This window comes from Diabrotica virgifera, chromosome 3 (genome assembly GCF_917563875.1).
Source record: "Diabrotica virgifera virgifera chromosome 3, PGI_DIABVI_V3a".
NCBI lineage: Eukaryota > Metazoa > Arthropoda > Insecta > Coleoptera > Chrysomelidae > Diabrotica > Diabrotica virgifera.
The window spans coordinates 156,512,034-156,536,906 of NC_065445.1; the positions used below are offsets into that span (position 1 = coordinate 156,512,034).

The 24,873-nt window shown below is 33.3% G+C and overlaps 1 protein-coding gene and 2 long non-coding RNA genes across 3 annotated transcripts; 1 reads left to right on the top strand and 2 right to left on the bottom strand.

Moving 5' to 3' along the window:
- Window positions 1-4,737: 4,737 nt before the first annotated feature.
- LOC126882598 (THAP domain-containing protein 2-like) lies at window positions 4,738-8,618 on the bottom strand. Its single transcript, XM_050647571.1, has 5 exons — window positions 8,558-8,618; window positions 7,787-7,883; window positions 7,496-7,676; window positions 5,407-5,425; window positions 4,738-5,082 (listed from the first exon to the last, which is right to left on the bottom strand). The coding sequence occupies exons 1-5, from the start codon at window positions 8,616-8,618 to the stop codon at window positions 4,958-4,960; spliced, it is 483 nt and encodes a 160-aa protein (XP_050503528.1). The 3' UTR covers window positions 4,738-4,957.
- Window positions 8,619-13,020: 4,402 nt separating this feature from the next.
- On the top strand, window positions 13,021-15,487 carry LOC126882164 (uncharacterized). Its single transcript, XR_007697191.1, has 3 exons — window positions 13,021-13,114; window positions 13,171-13,412; window positions 13,828-15,487. It is a non-coding gene; the product is annotated as an uncharacterized LOC126882164 (long non-coding RNA).
- A 2,746-nt stretch (window positions 15,488-18,233) lies between these two features.
- On the bottom strand, window positions 18,234-20,422 carry LOC126882165 (uncharacterized). Its single transcript, XR_007697192.1, has 2 exons — window positions 18,824-20,422; window positions 18,234-18,642 (listed from the first exon to the last, which is right to left on the bottom strand). It is a non-coding gene; the product is annotated as an uncharacterized LOC126882165 (long non-coding RNA).
- Window positions 20,423-24,873: the final 4,451 nt, after the last annotated feature.

A 24,873-nucleotide genomic window follows, 5' to 3' on the forward strand; every position in this document is an offset into this window, starting at 1 on the left:
TTTTGATGCATTTTTTCCTTGTATGATTTTCGTATCGCCATCCCACGTTCACTTTTGTAAAATGTTCTTCTCTTTTCATTTGCTTCATTTTTCCTTCTAATACCTTCCTCACCTCTTTCACACTTGCAGGTTGATTTGACATGTAGTTCATGCTCTGATGTATATTTTTCTAAATTGCTAACGCCTCTGCTCGCTAGGGTAGAAATGTCTTTGCGTATACCTGCACAGAACTTTCCTCTCGAATGTAACCATTCTGATTTAAATACTCTTCTCTCGTAATGGGAGTGAGGTTTACCTAAAAGTCCATCTCCATCTCGACGAAGGGGTTTTTGACCATCAGCACAGGCAATGTATCTCAAAACACCAACACAATGATCCAAACAAATAATTTTTCTAAATGTAGTTTTTGGATGTAGTCTTTTCCCTGCACGTTGTAGTTTCTTCTTGTAAGCTAACATTGTAGATCCATTCGTAAAATGAATTAATGAATGGAGATGTTCGTGTGCAGTACTTCCGTCGTCTGCTACTAAATGACAACGGCAAATGGAATACCATTTTACATTAGGAGCACATGCTAGAAGAGAAAAATCACTCTCATTTAAGAGTAAATGATACCATTCTCTTGGTGACTCTTCGTAATCCTTCGCCATATCCGCCGGAGAAAGAGCATTAATGTCGTTGACACTCAAAAGAGCCAGATAGTCACTTTTTGACAAAATAGACATATTTTAACTGGATACTTAAGAACAAAGAACTGAACTCTGAAAGCTGTCTCACTAGACTAAAAGAGTCCTTACAAAGTCGTTAAATTTATCTGCCAGTACAGCTTCCCCCATCCTAATTGATTACTTTACGCATGCGTCATTCACGCGGTCAAAGGTCAAAGTCTCGTTGTCTAGACCTGCAATAATTAACCAAGTTCTAGACAACGAGACTTTGACCTTTGACCGCGTGAATGGCGCATGCGTAAAGATAAAAAGCATGGAAAACGGAAAGTTTACCTTGGACAAGTGACGGCGTCACGTTGTCTAGAACTTGGTTAATTATTGCAGGTCTAGACAACGAGACTTTGACCTTTGACCGCGTGAATGACGCATGCGTAAAGTAATCAATTAGGATGGGGGAAGCTGTACTGGCAGATAAATTTAACGACTTTGTAAGGACTCTTTTAGTCTAGTGAGACAGCTTTCAGAGTTCAGTTCTTTGTTCTTAAGTATCCAGTTAAAATATGTCTATTTTGTCAAAAAGTGACTATCTGGCTCTTTTGAGTGTCAACGACATTAATGCTCTTTCTCCGGCGGATATGGCGAAGGATTACGAAGAGTCACCAAAAGAATGGTATCATTTACTCTTAAATGAGAGTGATTTTTCTCTTCTAGCATGTGCTCCTAATGTAAAATGGTATTCCATTTGCCGTTGTCATTTAGTAGCAGACGACGGAAGTACTGCACACGAACATCTCCATTCATTAATTCATTTTACGAATGGATCTACAATGTTAGCTTACAAGAAGAAACTACAACGTGCAGGGAAAAGACTACATCCAAAAACTACATTTAGAAAAATTATTTGTTTGGATCATTGTGTTGGTGTTTTGAGATACATTGCCTGTGCTGATGGTCAAAAACCCCTTCGTCGAGATGGACTTTTAGGTAAACCTCACTCCCATTACGAGAGAAGAGTATTTAAATCAGAATGGTTACATTCGAGAGGAAAGTTCTGTGCAGGTATACGCAAAGACATTTCTACCCTAGCGAGCAGAGGCGTTAGCAATTTAGAAAAATATACATCAGAGCATGAACTACATGTCAAATCAACCTGCAAGTGTGAAAGAGGTGAGGAAGGTATTAGAAGGAAAAATGAAGCAAATGAAAAGAGAAGAACATTTTACAAAAGTGAACGTGGGATGGCGATACGAAAATCATACAAGGAAAAAATGCATCAAAAACGAAAAATTATTAGTGAACTAATGAATTTAGGTTTAAATAAAAAGGCAGAACTGCAAAGAGAAACAATTTTAAAATTATTAGAATTATTATAATTTGTTAATAAATAATATGTAACATCTTGGTATTTTATTTCGTAATACAAAAAACACTTTTCGAATGTGATAACTCTTGGAATTTTATTTAGAATAGTTCAGTCCAAGCTAAACTGTATCATGTCTAATAGAGAATTGACCCATTTAATTTGTATTGAATTTTTGTCCAAGGTTGACTTAAATGTCCATCACAGGACTCCTCTGTCCAAGGTAGACTTTCCGTTTTCCATGCTTTTTATATGGGCGTCCAGGATCCTATACACGACTCTTATCGTACAACCATTCCCTTCCACCCGCACAAAAGCCTCAACATATTTATAATTCATATTACCCGGCTTGCCGTAGATAAAATATTGTATGCAACTATTCAGTCAATTACATAAAAATAATACGCATTTTTCTGAAAAGACTTGTACGTGAGATGTTTGCAGGTTTGGCCACAGCGTAAGAATGGTATATGTTCATTGTAGGAATGTATGATTGGAGGGAGATCGAGGATGTTTGATGGTCGTACTGTAAAAAATGGTATACGTTCTTCTAGACGGCTTGGGCATAGGCTATAATGCTCTTGTGCTAATGTCTTTGTGATTGCTGCTCTTTTGCTAATGTCTTACATGTAATAAACGAACCAATAACAGCGCAGATAGGTGCTACATGGATAAGCGGACACTTTATTTGGCTTTCTGACTACATCCGTGTTATTTCTCATTGGTCGGTGGTTGGGGCTAAGTTCTCGTTGGGCGCTGGGATGGACTTTGGTCTCATTGGTCCATGGCCGCTGCTGTGGGTGGGCGAGGCTTCGTTCTCATTGGTCGGTGCCTGATCATTGGTCGGTGGTTGGGGCTAAGTTCTCGTTGGGCGCTGGGATGGACTTTGGTCTCATTGGTCCATGGCCGCTGCTGTGAGTGGGCGAGGCTTCGTTCTCATTGGTCGGTGCCTGATCATTGGTCGGTGGTTGGGGCTACGTTCTCATTGGGCGCTGGGATGGACTTTGGTCTCATTGGTCCATGGGCGCTGCTGGGGGGTGGGCGAGGCTTCCTTCTCATTGGTCGGTGGGCGGGGCTAATTGCTCATTGGCCCGGCGGGCGTGGCTTTGGTCGATGGGCGTGGCTTGCGGTGGGCGTGGCAGATAAAAATTTTCCCACGCTGTCAAAATTTTCCCACGCTGAAGTGGCCCATACTCTGCTTCTGATTTTGACATAGATAGACATATGGATTTTGATGAATTTTTGTGGTTATGTAAGTATATTTTTCAGTGATGTGGGAGAGAGGGGATTAGACGCAAGCGATCCGTCTGTATATTTTAGATGGGACCACTTGTCGGCTCTTGGTGCTCCATGTAATATGGCGACGGGCAGGTCCGGATTCAAATTAATTCAAGTTGTATTTACGATTTACTATTTTATTTTGGAATCAGCATCGAGGTAGATTAATAATAATAGTTATTTGGAATAAAATTAGTTTCATTTTTATTACTTTTGAAGTACAGTTTAATAATAATAAACAAATTTAATAATAATAATAAAATTTTATTAAAGTAAAGTTTCATAAAATGTACAAAGCCGGTCAATGATATGATTTAAAAATTGTATAATATATATTTAAAAGAAATAAAAAAGCGTACTAAATAAACATAAAAACTCACTGAAGTAGAGCTACGTTTTATACAGTGCGTCCATAAAGTAACGCATAAATTCATTATTTCGTAAACCGGAGACTTTAAGGACAAATCCCGAAGCAGGTCGATTTTTACTTTTAAATTACGATTTTTTGGTATACATATACTGGTGACGTCATCCATCTTGGCGTGATGAGGCAATCGATGATTTTTTAAATGGGAATAGGAATCATGTAATAGCTCATTTGAAAGGGTATATAATTCTCTATTCAATAAGATAAACATTAATATAATTAATTACATGGGCTGTCCAAAAATGGTTTTTTAAATTAAATTAATTGGTACAAAAAGATCGTGCCAAAAAATATAAAAATGTTTTATTTAAAAAATAAATATTGATTTTCGCTTAAGCGTAATGTTAAACTTCCAAGAGGCAGGTGGGTGGCAGCTCTAACATTGAATTTAAGCGAAAAGCAATATTTATTATTTGTCAAATAAACATGTACATGTATTCCTGTTTTCTGACAAAAGTAAAACGAATTTTGAATTAAATAAGTTACATACTTTTTTCTTTTTGTCTCAATTAATTTAATTAAACAAATCTTTTTGGACACCCTGTATAAATAATTATGTTATTGTTTGTATTAGTAAATGGAGAATTACATACCCTTGCAAATGAGCTATCACATGACCCCTATTCTCATTTGAAAAATTCATCGATTATGTTATGACGTTTGACCCCCAGATGGATGACGTCACTAGTATGACATATCTGCCAGAAAATTGTAATTTAAAAATAAAAATCGACTTGTTTCGGAATTTTTCGTTAAAGTCGCCGGTTTACGAAATAATGAATTTATGCGTTACTTTATGGACGCACTGTATATACTTTTAGTATTGAAACGATAAACTACTCCAGACAATAAACTACTCCAAATAATATAGAAAAATAACATTTCAACCAACTATGATAGTTATCATTTACCCAAGACCAGCTCAATCTGCCACGTTGTGAGTCCACCTTGTCTTAATCAAAAATATGAACATTGAAAATCTAGAATGGAAGCAAACAAAACAATATTTTAACTAATCATGTTTATTATTCAATAAAGATATAATTAAAATAATGACTTATTAAATTCAATAACATAATATATTCAAATCCTTGCCAAAAACTAACAATTTTTAGATTATACTTATAGCTGTTGGTATTGGTTCGATGGTAACTCCTTGATGTCGAATGGTACTGCTGTAGACTTGTAGACCTGGGCAGATGTTGTGGCCTCAGGTCGCTGCAACTAGAGATGTTGGGTGCTGCTCTCTGTTGGATGCATCCTGTTCCTTTTTGCCTTGAAGTAGCACCACCAGTGATGTATGAGGCTGGAGGCTCCCGAAGGGAGGAAATATTGATTTTTTCCAAAAACTAGAAAATAAAATACATATCAGACATCAAGAAGTAGAGAAACCAAAGTATGCCAAGTCTGCCATTTTTAAGAAATAATCAGAAAGAGTAGCAGATGACAAAAATACATTAAATGGAATTATTATTAATTCTTACTATTTAGTTAAAATTATCTGATTAACCACGTGCATATATGTAAGTCAAAAAAGAAATATTTAAAATTAAAATATCAGAACACATGCTTTTAGAAGATTCGAGGTTAGGTATATAAAAAAATGGTTATAAAAAATTAATACAGGCTTAGGAAAATTTGTACAGTGTACAATTAGTACACTAGACACTTACCCCAAGAGAATAAGGTGATCTGATGAATAAAAATGTTTTATTTTTGAAGCTCCTTTTGGCTTTTATAAATTAATTTTAACAAGAAATAAAGAAAACAAGAACAGAAAGTTCTAACCAGGAAATAATATAATATATTATTATATACTATGATATACTACTGCATATTATGCAGTAGTAATCGTTCAGTAGTTAAGTCAATGAATATATGTAGTTAGTTTAAATTAATAATCATAAAAAATTTCAAAGTATCAAAATAATTTTCAGGTGTTACTCTGGGGAGAATCAAAAAACATTACCCAATGAATTGTAGTATTCATCACACTAAAATTATTCATTTATTATTAATAAATGACTGCAGAGAGTATCTATCTCTGGAAAAAAAATGAATGTGCTTTAAAAAAGTATGTAATTAATTCAAAATCATAAAGACTTATAGCATAAAGTCTAACTAATAGTCAAAGTTAAAGTTCATCATCAAGTAATAATCAGATTTATTTAATAGGGCTTTTCATTCACAGTCATTTGTTTCAAGTTTCTGTCACATGTCGTATAATCCGTGTATATTAATATTATATACAGATTATACAACATCTGACAGAAGCTCGAAACAAATGACAATCGATGAAAAACCCTATAATCCAAGTGTAAGTAATATTCAAAGATAAATAAGTTAACTGACTAGTAATCAAAATTAAATAATGTAGGTACATATTTAACATAAAAATGCAATTATTCATGTCTCTATATAAGATAAAAGGTGTATAACCAAAGTTAAAGTAAATATATAATGGATATCATATCCTACATAAATTAATAGACAAGCTAGTGGAGCTGCAAACGAATGAATCTCAAACAAAACACCAATACTCTGGATAATGAGTACCTAAAATAAGGTAATAATAATAATCCATATAATAATGTGAGTAAAAGCATATACGGTGATAAAAATAATACAAGTAAAATATAATACAAAGAAATGCAAATTCAAATATAGATAAACCATTACAAAATAAGTACTAATTATACCGATCACCCGAATAAGACAAAGTTCTACACCAACGGGTTTAGAAACTTCCTAAAACTAGTCCTAAAAACTTTAACCAATAAGTTAATAAAGAAAGAGAGATAGTGATATATAAAACAAATGTTACTTCCATCAAAAGCTTACCAAGGATCTACACCAGAGAACGAAATGTATGTATATGTCTATAAGCATAAATATGATTTACAAAAGATGGAAAATAGCAAATGCTCGTAGTTAAACTACAATCATACTTCAAAGCACCATAATCCTACTCCTACACCAAATTTCTAAAAGATCCCGTTTCACGGTCACCTTTCAGTACAGACTCTTACGAAGAACAGTATTATATTTTAAGCAATTGATAATTTTTTGTTCTAAGAAGTAAATATTAGTAAACATAAAATAATAAAACAGTAATATATAAATAATTAGGGCATTGTTAAATAAAAAAGGTTGTTAGATATAATGTTTATCATAATTAGATCAGTGTAATAATGCAAAAAGATGAAAATTGCAAAATATAATGCTTTACAAACAAAATTTATTGAGATTCAACACCACTAGAAGAAGTTTGGTTTAAAATAATATCCTGAATATGAAAAGAAGAACAATAACAATAAAAGAACTCAATTAAAGAAAAGAACATGAAAATTTTCCTAATCTTTACCGTAAAAGTAAAGTAGGTACATTATATACCATCCGAATGAAAAAGTTCGATAAAACGACAAAAGTTTTGGTAGCTATATAAAATAGGTAATAAATACATGAAAACAACTAGGAAATGTAAGAATAAGTAAAATGAAACTAAGTGATAATACAAGATTCAAATGCACTTTAGAGTACACAGTAATACACATAAAAAGAACGTAAAAAGCTTGTATGTACTGAGAAAAAATTACCCATAATATGACAACGTATGAAAATATCTCTTGGGTTTTGAAAAATTACTACAAATCAAAAGTTATTGAAAAAAAAACAGAAAACATACCATGTGGAGATTAATATCAAGGTCTCTAACCAACCTAATAACCTATTTAATTTTTTAATATGTATAATTATTGTTACCTGAGATTCACCAATTGTAGGGACTGCGTTTTCTCGCAAACGAATACAAACTAATGAAGTCCGATCTACATCCCTCTCGGCAAAATGTTTCGTACACAATTTGCTACTGGTGGCTGGTTCCCAATTCTCTCTGTGTACAAACTGTACCCAAGCCTTTCTCCTTTCAACATCTTTGGGAAAACTACAACCATAATATAAACCCAGTTAAAAAATTACCTGTTATTTTTACAGTCAGCATTACTACAATTGAAGTAATACGGCTCTGTACACTGTTTGTAGGTGCATACTAACCTATGAAATGTTATCCCCTGGAGCAGCGTTTCCCAACCGGTGGGTCGCGACCCACTAGTGAGTCGCGAGCGGCTTTCAGGTGGGTCGCGGCGTGGCTCTTACAGTAGCTGAATACCGTAAATACAGGGCCGGCCCGTCCATATAGGCGAACTAGGCGGCCGCCTAGGGCGCAAAATCCGCCTAGGGCGCAAAATTAGGGACGTAGTACTTTCTCATGTAGTAGTTGTGTAACTCGCAGAGACAGAAAAATCACTGGGTAATGAAAGGTGAAGGATATTTTATTTTAGTTGTCTTATAAAATAAGAAAACGCAAAACTATAACTTAACGTTAACATTAATTACTCGTTTTGGCAACCTCGCTGAGCGTAAGCCTACTTAGTGGCGCAGTGGTCGCGGCAACCCCACACTCTTCACTTCAGTCAAGCCAGCAGTCATAGCGTGAACGTGAACAGAATAAGAGTACTAGTCTGTCATTAGGGCGCTGCGTGTTATGCATTTTCACTTTTCAGTTTAGTGTAGTAGTGCAGTGTTGTTGACTTTGTTTGTGCATTGATTGACAGTAGTAGTAGTTGTTAATTTACGATAACAAAACTGCAAAAGGAAGTTTGAATTAACAAGTAAGTAGCTTATACTCTTCATATTTATAATTTTTTTCAGTCATCATATCATATAGGCCATTGTCATATTGTTGTTGTATATAGGCCTAAATCAAATCAAAATTGAGATTGTTTAATTATCATAACTTAAAGAAAACCCCTTGTGAACACTTGCCTCTGTTTCGCCTACGATGCCGATGTGATTGATTAGGAACTGGCTGCTGAGTGCTGGTCATGCTGGCTGCTGTTCTGGGATTTGGGCGAACTGAGTGGTTGTTTAATTTATTTAATATTACACAATATGAATGTTGAATGAATTATTAGTTTTGAAATCCACCTGGACATTTCTAATTTTGCTTCCAAATATTTATCAAAACAAATTATTTTTTGTTGAAAACAGTATAACTTGACTTTTTAAGCAAGAATGACCATTGGATTTTTTTGTAAAATTTTTTAACTTCTAATTTCTATCAAATTGATTTCAAAATTAGGCCTACTTTAAATGTATTTATAAATAATATTAAAATAATAGGCTATTAATGTAATTTTATTTAAGAGAAGTCCTTGCTTCTTGGGGGTGTAATCCTAATTTCATATCTTGAGTAAAGACATTCAAAATTTTTTCATTTTTTCAAAATGAAGTTAGCTTAATCCAATCATTGTTTTCTTTCCAGATATGATGTCAGGAAAACACTCGGGCTCTTGGTTTAAGAAAAGAAGACAGGAAAGAGAGGAGTCAGCAAAAAAAGCTAAAGGGTCTTTTGAAAAATATTTAATTAAACCAAATGACACAACTCTTAGGGAGGAAAGTTATAATGAATCACCTTCCACCTCTGGAAAAACCAACCAGCTCCTACCTCAAGAATATGCTACAGAGAAAACAGATACTGAATCACCTTCTACTTCTGGGGGAATCATCCAGATCCAACCTCAAGAATGTCCTAGGAGGATAACAGCTATTGAACCGCCATCTACTTCTGCAGAAAACAACGAACGTCAACTGCAAGAATTTCAAAATAATTTCGTTGAAATGGACGTTGACGTTACAGATAATGCAGTGGAATTACTGCCGGAAAATTCAATCTCACCCAAAGTTACGCTTGATTATGCTGATCCAGCGTCTTGGGACACTCTAAATATTAATCGCCAAACTTTACGAACCATTTTAGTAGAGCATGGACCTGACCAAGTAAAAGGAAAATTTCCGAAGGGTGTGAATAACAGAAAATTTTCTGACTTTCATTATAGAAGGAGGCTTCCAAATGGTGAATATGTGTACCGAGACTATCTTCAATACTCAAAATCTACCGACAAAGTTTTCTGTTTTTGTTGTAAGGTGTTTGGCGGCATAAATGTCTCTTCTTCATTAGGCAAAAGTGGTTGTAATGACTGGCACAATATGTCGGCCCTCCTTGAAACGCACGAAACATCAAATGATCACCTTCAAAACTTTGAAAAATGGAAAACACTGAAAAAAGCACTTAAAAAAAATTTAACTGTTGACAATGTTTATGAACAAAAAATAAAACAAGAGGAAATTTACTGGCAGAAAATTCTAGAACGGCTGTTTGCTCTCGTCAAAACTCTTGGGTCCCAAAACTTGTCATTTCGCGGCACGACAGAAAAATTAGATGTTAATGACAACGGAAATTTTTTAAAATTTATTGAATATTTGGCCATGTTTGACCCAATAATGAATGAGCATCTAAGAAAAATCAAAAGTGATGTCAACAGGCACACTCATTACTTAGGGAAAAATATACAAAATGAGATGATTCAAACTTTAGCTAATGCAATAAATGCAGATATATTGTCCTCAGTACATACGGCTAAATATTTTTCTATTATTTTAGACTGCACACCAGATGTTAGTCACGTAGAGCAAATGACAATTATTATTCGATTTGTTGAACTACCAAAGTCATCTCTGGCATCCTCAACAGAAGTATCTAGTTATCATCAAGTACTTGTAAAAGAACACTTTTTGGGATTTGTGCCTCTCACTGAAAGTACCAGTGGTGAGTATATGACGGAAGTAGTTTTAGAAAAGTTAAAAGAGATTTCTTTGCCTGTAGAGAATATTCGTGGGCAAGGTTATGACAACGGAAGCAACATGAGAGGAAAAGAAAGTGGAGTTCAAAAGAGAATTTTAGATGTCAACCCACGTGCATTTTATGTTCCATGCTGCTCACACACTTTGAACCTTGTTGTGAACGATGCAGCTTCGTGCTGTGTAGAGGTTACTACTTTTTTCGATGTGGTTCAACGAACATATGTGTTTTTTTCGGCATCAACTCGACGATGGGATGTTTTGCGCCGTCATGTTCCAGCTTTGACATTAAAACCCTTAAGTGATACAAGATGGTCCAGTCGAATTGATGCACTAACGCCTCTGCGGTACCACTTGTCTCATGTGTGTGATGCTTTGGAGGAGATTTCTGAGGACACTTCTCTAAAAGGATCAAGTGGCAGTATTGCGAAGGTAGAAGCACTTGGATTACTTAAACACCTCTCAGACTTCAAGTTTATTGTTGCCCTTGTTACATGGCACAATATTTTATTTCAGGTAAACCTAACCAGTAAGATACTACAAGAAAAGGATTTGAGTCTCCAGAAAGCAGTTAGTCACCTGAAAAAAACCGAAGAGTTTTTGGTTACAGCCAGAAGTGATGTACAGTTTCAGAGAGTTCTGGTTGATGCTAAGGAAGTAGCAGAAGAAGTTGGAATAGAACCAATTTTTGAGAGGGAGAAGGTCCGAATAAGAAAAAAGAAGAAAATGTTTGATTATGAATCAACAGATGAATCAGCAAATGTTGCCAGTGACCCGTCAGAAAGTTTCAAGATTCAATTTTATTTTGCTCTTTTAGACACGGCTGCTAATGCGGTAAAAGAAAGATTTTCCCAGTTAAATACAGTATCTGGTGTCTTTGGATTTTTATACAACATTACTGATCTTAAAAACAAGACTACATCTGAGGTTAAGTCGATGTGCAACAACTTAGAAAAATCATTAGGAATTCAAAAAGATGGACGTTTAATTGAATCTGATATTGATGCTGTAGGACTGTGTTCTGAATTGAAAGCAATTTCTCATCATCTCATCGACTCTATATCAAGCCCTGAAGAAGTCCTAAACTACATTTACCAACACAACCTTGAGAATGGATTTCCTAACATATGTGTAGCACTTCGTATTTTGCTTACGATGCCACTTTCTGTAGCTAGTGCAGAACGGAGTTTTTCCAAACTTAAATTAATTAAAACCTATCTCCGCAGTACAATGTGCCAGGAGAGACTTGTAGGTCTGGCGACAATATCTATTGAAAGTGAGAGAGCAAGACAAGTAGACTTAAAAGTTCTCATTCAAGAATTTGCTAAGCAGAAAGCAAGAAAAGTGCCCTTAGGACTTTAGTTTTTAGCCAAGAAATACTGTTAATTTCTAATCTGTATTTAAAAGTGACTTTCAGTCCGAAGTTAATAGAACAGTAATCCAATAGCAAACAATATTGCAATATGTTAGTCAGTGTATTGTTTAAGACAGTGTTATAAAAGATTTGTAGACTAACTTTGAGTCTCCGTTTTTTATGATGAAAATTATATGTACAGAATTCAACTTTGACCCATTAAACCCATATGCCTTTGGTTAAAGTACGTCTTATGTAATTACATTTGCTTTTTATGAAATTAAAGTTTGTGTTATGTAAAATAGCAGTTATTTTATTTATATATCCCAGTCATTAATCAAAGGTTTATTAAATTAAATTAAATTATTAACATAACACAGAGTTGAAATACCGTGTCCCGGTAAAGTGCTAGTTGAACTTTTTCAACTGTAATGAGGGCGCAAAATTTGTTTTCGCCTAGGGCGCCGCAAACCCTAGGGCCGGCCCTGCGTAAATATATAACATCATGGGTGAGGGATGGGTCGCGAATATGAAAAAATATCAGAAGGTGGGTCGCCACACATAAAAGGTTGGGAACCACTGCCCTGGAGTTTTTCTGGTTCTTTCGTTTGTTATTTGTACACAGAATAAAAGCACACGAAGCCATGGTACTATTATTATCAATAAATAACCCTAAACTCACTCAAAACTTTAAAAAATTGAACTTTTACAGGCATCAACGCTACACTACTACTAATGCTACATGAGCTCCATCCAACATGGCGGAAGCGATCCCATCTGCGTCGCCGTACAGTGTTGCCAACCGCTGAGTAAGCTTTTTCCCTCAACTTACCTTAAAAGTTCCCACTTTTATGGCAAAATTCCCTCCTTGTTTACAAAATCGGAGAAGATATGTTGAATAACATTCAAATATTGATTTTTTAAAAATATTTTACAATTTGGATTGGAGCAAAAATTCTCTTTTGAGTAAATTTTTTCACTTTTTATGTTGAAAATTCCCTCAAAAAGGGAAATTTCCCTCCGGTTGGCAACACTGTCGCCGTAGGTCACATCCCCTCTCTCCCACATCACTGATATTTTTTGTCTGTCTGATTGACACTTTCTTGTTTTTGAAAAATTTGTTCAAGAATGGAAATATGAAGACGTGGAAAGATATGCAGAAAGTTGAGACAAGTTATGTAAGGTCTAGAACAGTTCACACAAAGAAACAAGATGATTTACACTATGAGTATAGTTTTTAATCAATTTCATGCTGAGTGTAACAGAAATAACATAATAATATGCAAGGAGTATAGATGCTAGGAGAGTATATTATATTCATTGATGTGGTAAGTCCTTTATTAGTTGCAATAATTAAAACTTATAGGTACTTGTCTATCTTTAGGATATAAGCCCAACTATAAAATAATTAGGACAGAGAAACCTGTTCCATTCATTGTCCCTCCAGACTGATTTGCAAACTGTGAGATCAAGGACAGCTTTCTATCAGTTATGTATTGGAAAACACATGCTGAACCATGCATCTGTAAAAACTACAAGAAAAAATGGTTGTAGAGAAATTAATGAGGTGCCACCCAATAAAATTTCATGAGATTCAAGAATGTGAAGATACATGAGCAATTTCAGGTAGGGATCCTATTAAATTACATAATGTAACTTTAACACAGGTATATGAAAGTGAGTGTAAGGCAGTGGTCTCCAATAAACACTGTACACAGCCTAAGGCATCTATTGGATACCACCAGTTAAGTCGGTGGCTACTACAAATTACTCTGTAATTTGAATTTGTTTTAGAATTACTCTTTTCTGTAACTCTTTTCGGTTGTAAGATAGTTTTCTGTCCTTCAAAGTTTATTAAAAGAACGAAAATGAACAATTTTCCTACAGCGTGACATACGCAGCCTACAACATCTATTGGAGACAACAGCCTTACACATTGTTTTGTAGAGTTTGTAACATTTTTTGTATTCCCTGTTACCAGTGCAACTGTAAAGTATATGAGCTGAAAAATACCTTATGAATAATACTAACTCTGTTTTAGATGATGCTGCAAGGTGTTTGGGAGAAAATAAAAAGAGAAACTGAGTAAACATTGAATTTGATATTAAGATAGTTTTTTAGCTCACAAATGTTTTTTGTTTTGTATCTGTATTAAATTTTTATTATACAGTAGGTACTTAGCACCCCAATTATCCGTGCTCCTCGTGACCGGAAGTGGCACGGATAATTGAAAAGCACAGATGATCCAATCATTAATTTCTTATACAGTGAGCACGTAAAGGTTGGAATAAATTCATTTTCTCGAGAATGGACGACTTTTGAAAAAAATCCCAAAACAGGTCAATTTTTAATTTTAAATTACGACTTTTTGGCATATATATAATACTAGTGACGTCACCCATCTGGGCGTGATGATGTCATCGATGATTTTTTTAAATGAGACTAGTAGTCGTGTGATAGCTCATTTGAAAGGTAATTCAATTCTCTATTCAGTAATATAAACATTAACATAATTATTTATACAGGGTGTCCAAAAAATTTTTTTTTGTATTAAATTTATTGACATAAAAAGAAGAATGTATGTAATTTATTTATTTCAAAATACATTTTACTGCTCGCAGAAAACAGAAAAAAATGTATATTTGAAAAATAATCATTGCTTTTTGCTTAAATTAAATGTTCAAATTGTCACGAGGCTGGTGGGTACCTGCTTTAATATTAAATTTAAGCCAAAAACAATATTTATTTGCCAAAAACACATTTTTTCCTGTTTTATGATAGCAGTAAAATGTATTTTGAATTAAATAAATTACACTCATTCTTCTTTTTATGTCAATAAATTTAATTCAAAAAAATTTTTTTGGGCACCCTGTATAAATAATTATGTTAATGTTTATATTACTGAATAAAGAATTGAATTACCTTTCAAATGAGCTATCACACGACCCCTATTCTCATTTAAAAAAAAACATCGATGACGTCATCACGCCCAGATGGGTGACGTAACTAGTATGACATATATGCCAAAAAGTCTTAATTTAAAAATAAAAATTGACCTGTTTCGGGATTTTTTCCCAAAATCGTCCGTTCTTGAGAAAATGAATTTATTCCAACCTTTACATGCTCACTGTATATGATTCATATAAGACTATTTCATAAGAATTTCTTATGCATGATATGTACTTACCTATCATAAAAAACTAACAGAAAAAATAAATCTTTCATTATGAGTCTCCTTTTCTGCATATAGAGTTTCTGTCGAGTGATTAAAGTGATGCTATTTTGATAAAACCTTAAAAATTCAATTTGAGTAATAGAAAATCATAGCACGGATAATCCGCAGCCCGGATAATCTGCACACGGATCGGGGTTCTACTGTAGTTGTATAGGCTAATTTACAAGAATGTTAGTTTGTTTTTATAGATTTTACTTGATTCATAAATATTGTGAAATTTCTTATAAGATTATATTTACATATATACGCATACTTAATTTAGGTCTGAATTTTAAAGAATTGTTAAGTAATGATGTTATTTTATAGACAACATTATAATATACTAGAGTTGTACTTTAAAAATCAAAATATTACTGGGTCCCAGGCGGGGTTTAGAGGGGTTTTACCTTCGCCATTGCACCAATAAGAGCCTCCCCTCCTTTGATTTCCGAGATTTTTAATAAAGAATAAAAAATTTTAAACATTAGGTAGGTATTTAGTGTTTTATTTAGTTTGCAATAGTTATTTTCAGTAAACATTTTTTATTATCGTATATTTATGGTGAAAACAATATTTAGTGTAAGGTTCTAGAAATTAAAGTCATTTTGAATTTATGCAAGGCAGGTCCACAACAGCAATTTTTATTTTAAGACAGCTAATGGAAAAACTTGAGAAAGAGAAAAAGAAAGACTCGCACATAGTATTTATTAATCGTGAGAAACATATGACAAAGTTACTGGAAACCTACTGGTACTAAGTAGGAAAGGAATTCCGGCTGAATATGTGAGTGCTGCTAGACATGTATGAGATGGTAACGATCAGAGTTCAAGCAAGGAAAACAGAATATTCTTTTAAATATGGTATTACAAATCCACATAGAGTAGTTAGCTGGGATAAACAAGAGCTCCACAAGATGATAGTTTTATGTATGTAGGATCGATATTACTGAGCAATGAGAAAGTACATGGAGATACTAGATACAAGTAATAGACCTGGATCCCGCGTATGAAAAAAAAGTTGATTATTAGCAAGCTGACAATTTGTTAATGGCTTAACGGTGTCGAGTCGGACAGCATGATTTGAGTTTCCACTAGACTTGTGTTATGGAAGGATTTTACGGGCTGTGATTGGTCGTATTCAAATCAAGGACATTTAGGATTAGGAATCTCTCTCACTCGTTTGTTGCAGTTTTAGTTTTAAGGTTATAATACTTATACATATTTACATTTTAAATTTGTAAAGTTATAGTTCTTCTACAATAAATATTATAATACAAATGAATATCTTAATTTATAAATGTAAAGTTAATATTTTTCAGAGTATTTACGTACTTTGTATGCTGTTTTTTATTAAGTACTTAGTTTTCTCGGATCTACATTCAGCAAAAATTATATAACTAGGGCGTAGTAATGTTATAAGAAAATTAAATAGTATAATTTATACTTATAAAAGAGATAATATTATATTTATTTGTGTCTTAAAAATGTATGATTAACTTTCAGACTTATTTGATCTGATGTACTAAATTGGCTCAGAGACTAACAAAGTATTAACATATAAAAGTTTAAGGGTTGTAAGAACTTCAGAAGGAAATTTTAATACGAGAGTGGCCATTCCCCTGCCTAAACTGCAATACATATTTAATTTAATTAAATGAATTGCCATAAAATAGTCATACTAACTTTATGATGGAATTAATGGTAGGTATAGAGAAAAAAACAAATAGAACGTTTTTTAAATTGTTTATTAGTGAGCTGTTCTTTAGATCATACATAAGGTCGATCATAGACTATGCCACCATCTTATATGCATCTGCTAGCACCAATTTATTAAAGAAAGTAAATGTAACGATCAATTGCTGAATTCAATTGATTGTTTGTCTAGGTGCCATGAGATCCACTCCTGTTGAAGCGTTATTTGGAGAAGCCATTGAATTACCACCACAGTTTAGAAGAACCTATCTGAGTGACAAATTCTTAATAAAAATTCTTCTTTCTCGAAACTCCTTATGCCCCTCAGGGGTGTCAGATCTTTTCATCCTCTATCCATCTCTTCCATTTCTTGCGGTCCTTTGCTAACTCTTTCATTTGTGTATGTGTTTTTCCTGCCCAATTTCTATAATCTGATCGATCCACCTTTTTCTTGTCCTCCATTTCCTTCTTTTACCATACCTTTTTGATTCCATCACCTGCTTTGGTAGTCTTCCCTGGTTCATTCGGTTAATGTGTCCATACCAATTTAATTTCTTTTTTGGATCTTGTTATTATCGATTGCTATTTAGCCTTTGTCTAATATCCTCATTTCTTATTCTGTCCAATTTTGTTTTTCCTGCTATTTTTCTCAACTGCTTCATCTCCGCTGCGCTTATTGTACTGTCTATTTTTGCATTGTTTACCCATGTTTCACTTGCATAATTTTAAAGTTGATACATATATTGCATTGTATACCTTTAGTTTTATTTCTTCCTTTCCAAATATTGTTTTATTTAGTGCATAGTAGATCTTACTTGCTTTTTTCGCCCTGTATGAGATTTCTTTGTCTACCTTTCCATCCTCTGATATTATTACTCCCAGGTATTCAAACGTCGAGATTGTTTCCATTATTTCATTTTTGCGACTAAATAACGTTTGGTTTATTTCTTCCCTTTTCTTTTGGGTTACTATCATGGTCTTCGTTTTCTTTACATTTACCTCCATTTTCAAATTTTCTATTTCTTCCACCCATATATTCATTAATTTTTGCATTTTTTCTTTATCGTCTGATATTATTTCTAGGTCATCTGCATATAGTAATCCTTCCATTTTCACTGGTACTAAATTCCTATACCCTATTGTTGACTGTTTGCCTTGACCTTCTTTTAGCACTCTTCATTACTCGATCCATTACTAATATGAATGAAACTGTCCCCTTGTTTTATTCCTCTTAGATTTATTATTGGCAATCAGTTTCCGTTTATTTGTACTTTAGCCAGTACATTTCTATATACTTTTATATGTACTTTTTGCCAGGCTTATTATCTTTTGTGGGCTTTCCAGGTCTTCCATTACTGACCATATTATTTCTCTATTTATACAATCAAAAGCAGCTTTAATATCTATAATCGTAATATATAAGTGTTGTCTTTACAACACAAAAATTCCTACCCAACAATAGATATTAACTGCTCAAATCAACTTGATCTTTCACTAAAAAAAAATAATTGTTGGAAATAATGGGAGTGTATACTAAACTCATAAAATTTTGTGGAATTTATTTCTATAAAATATTTTTATTTTGTACAATAAATACTTTTCTCATCTGTTATCAATACATTATAAAGGTTTAAATAAATAATTATTGATTGGTGTATGTTATGTTATTTATGCCTGTTTACTGTTAATAATAATATTGGCTATGAGTAGTTATGTTTGGTTGTGTAGTCTTTTCCAGTTACGTCTAGCAACCTAACTTCTCAAAAAAAATTACCAACGTCACTAGACAGTAGTTGTGTCTCAGATTAGCAAATAGACTTTACCTTTTCATACTTGATGGTTTCACTGTAATTATTAAGAATGCCTGACAGTTACCATGTTTAGATGACGGATTTTTTGTCTTTGATGAAGGCAAATTAGCCTGAGTATTGCGATGGCATCGATAGTCTTTCTGTAATAAAAAAAATCTATTTAATATCTTACAATATATGTTTTGAACTTTAAATCAAAATGAACACAAAATTTGTTGCTTAGCAAAATACTTAAAAATTCTCTCCAATGTTAATTATTCATCCCTACAAAATATAAAACCCATAAAGTTAGAAAGTGAATATATTAAAATCAATATTTACCTTGAAAACAAGCTTCATAGAATCATTTGGATAAGTTCTTAGAACTCTAAAATTTACTTTATTAATATTTTCATATTCTTTTTGACAATTTTGAGCATCTTCTTGTGTTGTTATATTAGCTCAAATCACTGCATTAAATGCGCCATCCTTTCCATTTATTTCGGAAAAATGAACCACCTTATACTCAAATGAGTCTGGGAGGAAGCTTTAAAAATTTACAAAATATAGGAAGCAAGCAGAAAGTAATTTGTTTTTTTTTTATAAATATTACTATGTATCTGTAAACGTTCCATAACTTTTGCTGGAAATAATATGGCTGTTCAAAAATGAATACAATAAACAAGTATAAACGTATAAAATAGTCTCAAAATCCAAGATTAATAACTAAAATATCAATATTTTTCTTTTGTATAACATAAACACACTGCATAAACAAAAACAAACGAGAAAACAGGGTTACGTATTTCTTTCAAATGTCATCAAATATGTCATTGATTTGAATACGACCAATCACAGCCCGTAAAATCCGTCCATAACACAAGTCTAGTGGAAACTCAAATCATGCAATCCGATGACGATGACTGCCAATCACAGCACACGTCCATAGAGGTAAATTGACATAGAGAGAGTGTCATTCAAAGCGAAGTGACGACGCCATCTTTTTTCTTTGGATTAGTGCTGTTTCACTCTTACGCATATTAAGCTACGACAGTTGTCCTCCTCTTCCGTGCCTATATTCACACCTTAATGTCATCTTAGTTTCTCGGTACAATGTGCTAGAAAGAGATAGCGCAAACCAGTCGAAGAGATAATTGTCGTCAGGACGCGCGGAGTGAAGGCTCACTCTATGTTAATATATACCTATGCAAACGTCCCTGTTGAGTTTAGTCACGTTTAGTGTGGTCTCTTCTAGAACCGTCTATATTCCTTAGAATACGATCGACTCAGGCGTTCGACTCAGGCGATAATGCACGTAGTCCCAATGCTGGTCTGGTGAACGCACCCGATGTTTACTACACCAGCTCAGCAGTGGGACTCTATAACTTTTATAGCGAAAGCGTAAGCAAGTCGTAGCGAAGCGTAGCAAAGCAACGGTTCAGTTCGAATCGTACTCTGTATTGTGTGGCTTCGCTTCGCTATTGGCTGTGAGTTTCGACGGTAGCGCAATCTCGCGGTTTGAAACTTATACTTTTCTGATAAAATTTATGTATGTGAAATATACAAAACGAGAAAAATAGATACTTATCTAGAAAGACACAAATTATGAACTGAAATATTATTGTAACCTGATTACTAAATGAATACACAGAATTAATAGTAAAATTAATTATGTTTTTTTATTTTATTCATTATAATTTTAATATTTAATATATAAGTTCGTGCGACTGGATGACTGATTACGCAAGAGACCATTGAGAAAAAGAATAAGTTTAAATTAATTATTTAACATTTTAAATGTTACCTCTGTTTATTTTTGTGTGCTTACTGATTTGCTTATTAAAATTTGTAATTTGTATGAATTGTAATTTGTTTGAATTCTATCAAAATGGATATTAAAGATATTGGATTCAAGTCTTATTTCCCATGATATCCAATTTCAATCAGCAACACCAAAAAAGAAAAGGATTTAGTTGATGCAGGACATGTACGCAATGTTTCCGAATATAATAAATGCATCCAGTACTGTTATATTCAGTATTTTTACATGAATCAATACAACAGCTGCAATATCCTGTTTTCTTTTTTGAAAAATCCGTATTATCCGCCATTTCAGTTTATAAAGTTTATCAAATGCACAAAACAAAACTGCCAACTGCCACTAACACAGCGTTGCCACATTTTATTTAGAAAATCTACTGTAAGTTTAGCTTACTAAAATCTACTTATCAAAAACTAAAATACAATATACTATAAAACTTTATTAATATATTTGTATATAATTTAGAACTTTCTATAATAAAAATAACAGCTGACTAACTAGAAATTTTTTTATTTAGCTAATGCCTCGACAACTAATGGGCATTAGCATGGTGATGGTACAGTGGATTTTACCAGTTAGGTAGCTAGTGTTATGTGTAGTGTGTGTGTTTAGTAAGTGTCTTGTTACTTTGCAAAGTCGATGTCATTGTCTTTGCAGAGACGCTAATTGTATCCGAACGTCTGCGGTCCCTCCGGTGGGTACCGATCCCACAAGGATAGAAACTATTTTCATTTATTAATTTATAATAAAAGAAAAATTCTCTACCCTGGTGAGATTCGAACTCACGACCATTCGGTCCTTTCGATCCAAAGGTAGGCGCTCTTACCACTGAGCCACAGAGGGAGTTTAACTAGAAATTAATATGACTGTTTGTAAACAAAAACCAAACTTTTTTATATTTTAACTGGGGAAAAAATGACCAACTATTATTCATTTTTATCAGTTTTATATTTAATATTTGTATATAATATTTTGTCATCCACTGATTTTAACATCTGCATGTCTGGATCATATTCTTCAAACAATTATTTCGCATGTTACATTAGAAACACGCAAACACAACATTTGTTGTTTTGCAAAGTTACATATATTATAATTTTAATATTTAGATATTTTAGTTTTCCATCGTTAGCTTCTAACAGGCTCACCGAATGCCAGAACTCTTCAATAACACCTGAAATAGGTACTGATTGCACTGCTACTTGAAATCTACAAGTTTGTTACACCAGAATCCAGTTTCATTTCTGTTTAATATTCATCATCTACGTCCTGGAGCTAGATTCCGTGCATTGTAGATATCTACACTTCGCTTTCTATCGATGTCAATTGTCGTGAAAATATTTGAATTTTTAGCTTGTAATTGAATTATTTTCTAGTTTTGCTAGTTGATGCTGAAGTGACACTTAGCAAAACCAGAAAATATTTGACTTAAAACTAAAAATTCAAATATATTGACATTGATAGAAAGCGGTCGGCGGTGTTAGCGATTGTACACAGAATCCCACCCCTGAATCTTATTTTCGGTAATGACATTGGGAAATTGTAACAAAATGTCTAAAAATTAATTTAGAAATGGGGTAAATACTATTAAAAAGCAAATTTTATTTTTGTCATAAGGAAATGTTGAAATATATTCTTGTTCTCATGATCATTTTTCAGTGCGTCACAGTTTTTCGATTTCTCTCTAATGCATTAAATTAGATGAGACGGAAAAAGCGGTAGCTCCGTGATTAAACACAAAAATAATGCAGCATTACAATGGTTATATACATAAGATGTCTATTCCTAACCTACGTTTGATTCGTTGATATTTAGAATGCGCGTTTTTTCTAGCCAATCAAATACTCGTATTACGAACATTTGACGAAAACTTCGTCCATTTTGGCCATTTTTTAGAAGTGTCAAAGAGCCAAGTGACGGTTATTATTCAGGTCAGTATTTTGTGTACCTGTCATTTTGAAATTCGAATTCGACTTCCCTTGTGTTTCACAACGTTTTTGTGCATTATTTTGTATTTTGGTTTAGAATTTAGTTCGTTAAAAGTTAATCATTGGCGTGAGGAGACTAGAGACATTCGAGATGTACCGAAGAGTGCTAAAAATCTCATGAGTAGATAGAATAGCCAACGTGGAGGTAATGAGACTTACGCATAGGGAACGAGAAGAACTAACAAATAAGAAGAAAACTGAGATATATGGGACATGTAATGAGAGATGTATATCTAATACTCCAGGTCATTATGCAAAAAAAAAGATCCATAGTAAGGAGACGTAACTCATGGCTGAAGAACCTTAGGAACTGGTTTGGATGTAATAACAATGAATTATTTAGAGCCGCGGTTTCAGAAATAAAGATCTCTCTGATGATTGCCAACTTTTGAAGCGGAGACAGCACCTAGAGAAGAAGATAATAACACAGTTTATGGATAGTTTTGTGTCATTTTTTAATGTTTCCATATTTATAAATTTAATTAACAATATTGTTTACTTTTTAATTTAATTCCCCTTTATAAAAAATACCTACATGTTAACATATTGTGTAAAAATCAAATCTACTAAATTACTAATTAGTTTAATTCCACAAGCTTTTCACCTATGGCGAAGTACGATTCTGGCATCTGTCAGATTCGTCAATAATTACATGAAATAAGTCTCGACACACCCAATACAGTATGTGACGTCATAATTAATGACGCACTGAAAAATGATCATGAGAATAAGAATACCAAAAATCTACTAAAAAATATTGCCTACTAGAATTTTTTAAAAAATATCAAAAATCTACCAAAAAAGTAGAAATCTACTAAATGTGGCAACGCTGCACTAACAGCGCTGGAGAAAACCGTCAAATCCCCTCTCCTCTACCCATGGCGCGCCATTTAAATTTATCAGATAAATGCACAAAACTGCCACTAACAGCGCTGGCGAAAGCTGTCAAATCCCCTCTACCCATCGGCTCATGGCCATATTGGCTGTGAGTTTCGACGGTAGCGCAATCTCGCGGTTTGAAACTTATACTTTTCTGATAAAATTTATGTATGTGAAATATACAAAACGAGAAAAATAGATACTTATCTAGAAAGACACAAATTATGAACTGAAATATTATTGTAACCTGATTACTAAATGAATACACAGAATTAATAGTAAAATTAATTATGTTTTTTTATTTTATTCATTATAATTTTAATATTTAATATATAAGTTCGTGCGACTGGATGACTGATTACGCAGGAGACCATTGAGAAAAAGAATAAGTTTAAATTAATTATTTAACATTTTAAATGTTACCTCTGTTTATTTTTGTGTGCTTACTGATTTGCTTATTAAAATTTGTAATTTGTATGAATTGTAATTTGTTTGAATTCTATCAAAATGGATATTAAACATATTGGATTCAAGTCTTATTTCCCATGATATCCAATTTCAATCAGCAACACCAAAAAAGGAAAGGATTTAGTTGATGCAGGACATGTACGCAATGTTTCCGAATATAATAAATGCATCCAGTACTGTTATATTCAGTATTTTTACATGAATCAATACAACAGCTGCAATATCCTGTTTTCTTTTTTGAAAAATCCGTATTATCCGCCATTTCAGTTTATAAAGTTTATCAAATGCACAAAACAAAACTGCCAACTGCCACTAACACAGCGTTGCCACATTTTATTTAGAAAATCTACTGTAAGTTTAGCTTACTAAAATCTACTTATCAAAAACTAAAATACAATATACTATAAAACTTTATTAATATATTTGTATATAATTTAGAACTTTCTATAATAAAAATAACAGCTGACTAACTAGAAATTTTTTTTATTTAGCTAATGCCTCGACAACTAATGGGCATTGGCATGGTGATGGTACAGTGGATTTTACCAGTTAGGTACAGTTATATTAAAAAAAAAGGGTACAAGTATTAGAAAGAGAAGTTAACGTCATCCTATTTGTGTAAAACCGGCTGGGATTTTTGGAGGTTATCAAATGTCATAAGTGATCAAAAATGCAACTCATAGACGTCAAAGACGTTTAATTTGATAGAAGGTTTAACGTTACGTACAATAAAAAATTAATATGCCTCGTCATTTAAGTGAGATTGAAAAGGCTCAAATAATTACGAAAATGGAAGAAGGATGGTCAATTCGTGCGCTAGCAAATTTCTATAATAGAAATTTTAAAACAATCTTCAGAATTAAGCAACGATGGGTCCAACAACAATCATTAAAAAGAAAAGTTGGTTCAGGGCGTTCCAAAGTATCCACTCCTCAACAAGATGCTGTTTTAGTTCAATTCTTAAGAGATAATCCATTTGCGACGTCGAAGGATTCAAGGATTCATACGGGATTTCCTGGTGCCCAACCTACTGTAAGCAGAAGGATCAATGAATCTGAATTAAAAAACCGACCAGCTGCTAAAAAACCATTAGTAACTGTTGAACATCGGCAAGCAAGAGTAATATTTGCACTAAAATATATTTACCGCAACCCACAATTTTGGAACAACGTCATTTTTACTGATGAAAAGACTTTTCAGTCGACCTATAACGGTCAAATCCGTGTTTACCGTCC

Excerpts from the sequence above, each read along its gene's own strand:
- LOC126882598 (XM_050647571.1), bottom strand. The coding sequence starts at position 8,618 with ATGACCAGCACTCAGCAGCCAGTTCCTAATCAATCACATCGGCATCGT. Across the intron at positions 7,884-8,557 it reads GCATCGTAGGCGAAACAGAG|AGCCACGCCGCGACCCACCT; the intron begins GCAAGTGTTCAC and ends AGCTACTGTAAG. Across the intron at positions 7,677-7,786 it reads CAGGGGATAACATTTCATAG|TTTTCCCAAAGATGTTGAAA; the intron begins GTTAGTATGCAC and ends TTATGGTTGTAG.